At 37.0% G+C, this 3,939-nt stretch overlaps 1 protein-coding gene across 1 annotated transcript; it reads left to right on the top strand.

Moving 5' to 3' along the window:
* The first annotated feature begins 467 nt into the window (after positions 1-467).
* LOC117802921 (olfactory receptor 13C9-like) lies at positions 468-1,471 on the top strand. The gene is given in 2 exon segments (XM_034663710.1): positions 468-606; positions 608-1,471. Coding segments are annotated over 2 exon segments (957 nt in total). The 5' UTR covers positions 468-513.
* The last annotated feature ends 2,468 nt before the right edge of the window (positions 1,472-3,939 follow it).

Raw genomic sequence — 3,939 nt, 5'->3', positions numbered from 1 at the left:
TATTGCATCTTCCCGAGTAGGAGCCAGGCTGTCTTTACAAGTGCTAACCAAATCTTTTATATAAGGCATTCCTTATTACTTTTATAGTTCATAAAACATTTCGGATAATTAGGGACCACAGGCAGGCTTGAGTTTGGGCCTCGGCTTTGCAACATATTAATTATATGACTTTAGGTTTAAACTCTCTTTGGTTAACTTAGATAAATTTCTTATTTTTTGAAATGATCCTAAGTGTGGGGTTTAAGTGAGGTGATATGTGAAATCAGCCTCACAAATAGCTGGCCCATAATGGTGGATACAACAGATTCTCCTGCATACTTCACTTTCCTTGTTGGTTATTTCACTTCTTTACCTTTTCTCTCTTCCTTCCCTTCTTTATTTTCTTTCTTCCTTCTTCTCATTGGGTTCATGGCAAATTTTCATGTATGTGCATTGGTGAACTTGGACTTACCGTGATAAATAAATTATTATGCTTAAAAAATTTTTGAATTCTTTCAGGTAAGAGAAAGTAAAATGGAATGGGAAAATCAAACCATTCTAGTGGAATTCTTTTTGAAGGGGCTTTCCGGTTACCCAAGGCTTGAGCTACTCTTTTTTGTGCTAAATCTTAATAATGTATGTTGTCATCCTTCTGGGCAATGGCACCCTTATTTTAATCAGCATCTTGGACTCCCAGCTTCATACCCCTATGTACTTCTTCCTTGGGAACCTCTCCTTTCTGGACATCTGCTACACCACCACCTCCATTCCCTCCACGCTGGTGAGCTTCCTCTCAGAGAAAAAGACCATCTCCTTCTCTGGCTGTGCAGTACAGATGTTCCTTGGCTTGGCCATGGGGACAACAGAGTGTGTGCTCCTGGGCATGATGGCCTTTGACCGGTATGTGGCTATCTGCAACCCCCTAAGATATCCTGTTATCATGAACAAGGATTCCTTTGTGCCTATGGCAGCTGTGTCCTGGTTTGCCGGGGTTATCAACTCCGCAGTACAAACTGCATTTGTGGTACAATTGCCTTTCTGTAGGAATAATGTCATCAATCATTTCTCCTGTGAAATTCTGGCTGTCATGAAATTGGCCTGTGCTGACATCTCAGGCAATGAGTTCATCATGCTTGTGGCCACAACATTGTTCACCTTGATGCCCCTGCTTTTGATTGTCATCTCTTACTCATTAATCATCTCTAGCATCCTCAAGATCCGTACTTCTGAGGGGAGAAGCAAAGTCTTCTCCACCTGCTCAGCCCACCTGACTGTGGTGATAATATTCTATGGAACCATTCTCTTCATGTACATGAAGCCCAAGTCTAAAGAGACACTTCATTCAGATGACTTGGATGCTACTGACAAACTTATATCTATGTTCTATGGGGTTACGACTCCTATGATGAATCCTTTAATCTACAGTCTCAGAAACAAGGATGTGAAGGAGGCAATAAAACATCTATTTAACAGAAGGTTCTTTAGCAAGTGAATGGAAAAGGTGTTGGATTGTGAACACATTGGACATCGTTGAAACTTCGGAATTATGTTGGAATTTTGGTTACTTTTACTTTTTTGTACTTTCATCATTTATGATGACATACAGCTTTACAATGTCATTGCATGCTCATGGAGAATTTGCAAGATACAGGACAGTAGGGTGAGGAAAATAGAGATTACCTATTACTCTAACACTAGGAGATGGTTCCTTTCAAACATTTTGAACAATATCTTTCATATTCTGTATATGGAATATGACGTTTTGGAATTGGGCATTATATGTCATTTTATGTTCACTTTTTTACATAGTCCTATTTCACAGGCATCACTTCATCAAATCATTCAAAATAAATAAGAAGCTCTTTTTTTGTGAAAAAAGCAAATCAGAAAAACCCCCAAACACTACACCCACATTCTCCAGTGGAGAGCCTCGTGTTGTAGTTTCACATTAATCTCAAAATCCTCCTGTCTTTAGATACTATTTTCTTGTTCAATATTTAGAATATTTTGCCTGTGTAACTAAGGGTGCTGAGCATTTGGGACTATTGAGGGAATGGGTAATGAGCCTTAAGGGTGGAGCCTAGGCAACCAATTAGGATATCCTTGTTTTATATCCTTTATTTCAGCATACATGTTAGCTCTACCATAAAGAAAATTTTGCAAAATTAAAACTGGGTTAGAAAACGAGTCTACTGGTCTAATAATAATGTGGACAAGTGTTCTGTTGGATGGGGTCATATCCATGCTCATTTAGAAGAAGCCAGATTTCTTTGATATCCTGAGGTCATTCCAGTACTTTTCCAAAACTTTTGAAGAAGATGTAAGTTCTTGATTTTTAGTGTAGACCTGAACTGATATCTCATCTCTGTTACTAATAGCTTTGTGACCTTAGTAATCTGAGGTCTGTGTAGAAGATCGGGGGATGTCAGACAAGATGTGACATTATCTTGATTTTCCTTGGCTTTCTTCTCAAATTTTTACTCCATTTGAAGAACATTTCTAATTTACAGGCCAACAGGAATGAGAAAGTGTGTTCAGGAGTGAGCCACATTCTAGGAAATCCATTTGGCTGGGTAAATTTTAAATTGATGGAGCAGTGAATTCAGGGGATGTTGGGCATTAACATATTTTACATAAGCAAATAACAGTTAAATGTTTTTGGGATTTGGGGGTATATTAATATCACTTTTCCAAATTCAGTTTTAATTTTAGTGGCAGGAATATCAGTCATAAACTCTAATTACCTCCAGCTTCAATCATAGTTATTCACAGATTAAATCTGATGGTAAAGGCTAAAACTGTTGATGTATCCCATTCACACCTTAGTGAAATATGCTATAAAAACCTATTAGTTTCCATATACATGCTCATAGGACTTTTTTCTCCTTAAGATTTCAAGGTAGGTGGAAAATCTCTAGAGTCAAGCATATTGTGTTTGACCCACAGGCCATCTTGGGTACTCAGACTCTACTTTTGTTTTTTTCTCAAAGCTTAAAACCAGCTACTTCCAAGCTCTCTGGGATGACTGAACTAGGTCCTGGTCTTATATCAGACTTATAAATTTTTGATAGAAAATTAATTAAAGCAAGTAAAAATTTTAATATGTGTATTTCTTCCCAGAGGAAAAGTCCAAGAGTGTTTTCTCCCTCTCAGTGTCATAGAATAAAGGTCTGAGGAAAAGAAAGGCAAGTCACCTGTCTTTGATGTACCCATGTGTTTACATTTGCAGGGCAAATACGTTATCAATACCTGTCCTGGAAATTATGTCTTGATTCTGAGTTACTTGTCACTTATACTTCCACAGCACACTAAACCAATAATTTAATTGCAGCATTTACCCCCTGTTATTGAAATCATCTGATTACATGGACATTTTTTCTCACTACCTATTGGACAGGTAGAGACTGTCTTGGGCATTTTAATAGTCGCAAAGATTTTTACTATCAGCTTCATTGAGTAGGTGTGCAATAAGTGTCATGTCAACAGAGGTTTTTAGAAAATATAAAACACCAAATAGAAACATGGGTAAAAGACATGAGTACAGAACACATATAAAAGAAGATACCGTGTATTTAAGACATACACACAAGTTAAGTATCTCTAGTAATTAAACATTTCATTTAAAGCAATGATGAGATAATATTTTAAGCTCTTTAGATTAGAAAAAAAAACCTAAACTATTTGTCAGTATCCAATGATGATAAGAGCAAGAGAAAATCAAAAACACTATAACACTGGTGGGAGCATAAATTAGCGTTACCTTTCAGATTCATAAAAATCTTCATTTATTTTGATAAAATAATTTTACTTCTGGAATTCTATTTTGACAAAATAATTTGAGCTTATTTTGTTAAAAATAAATTTAAAGGGGTGCCTAGGGAGCTGAGTTGGTTACGCATCTGACTGTTGAATTCAGCTCAGGTCGTGATTTGGGGTCCTGGGATTGAGCCCAACGTCTGG

Source organism: Ailuropoda melanoleuca, chromosome 7 (assembly GCF_002007445.2).
Source record: "Ailuropoda melanoleuca isolate Jingjing chromosome 7, ASM200744v2, whole genome shotgun sequence".
Classification (NCBI taxonomy): domain Eukaryota; kingdom Metazoa; phylum Chordata; class Mammalia; order Carnivora; family Ursidae; genus Ailuropoda; species Ailuropoda melanoleuca.
Note: the sequence above shows the minus strand (reverse complement) of the source record. Positions and strands in the feature narration are given on the sequence as shown.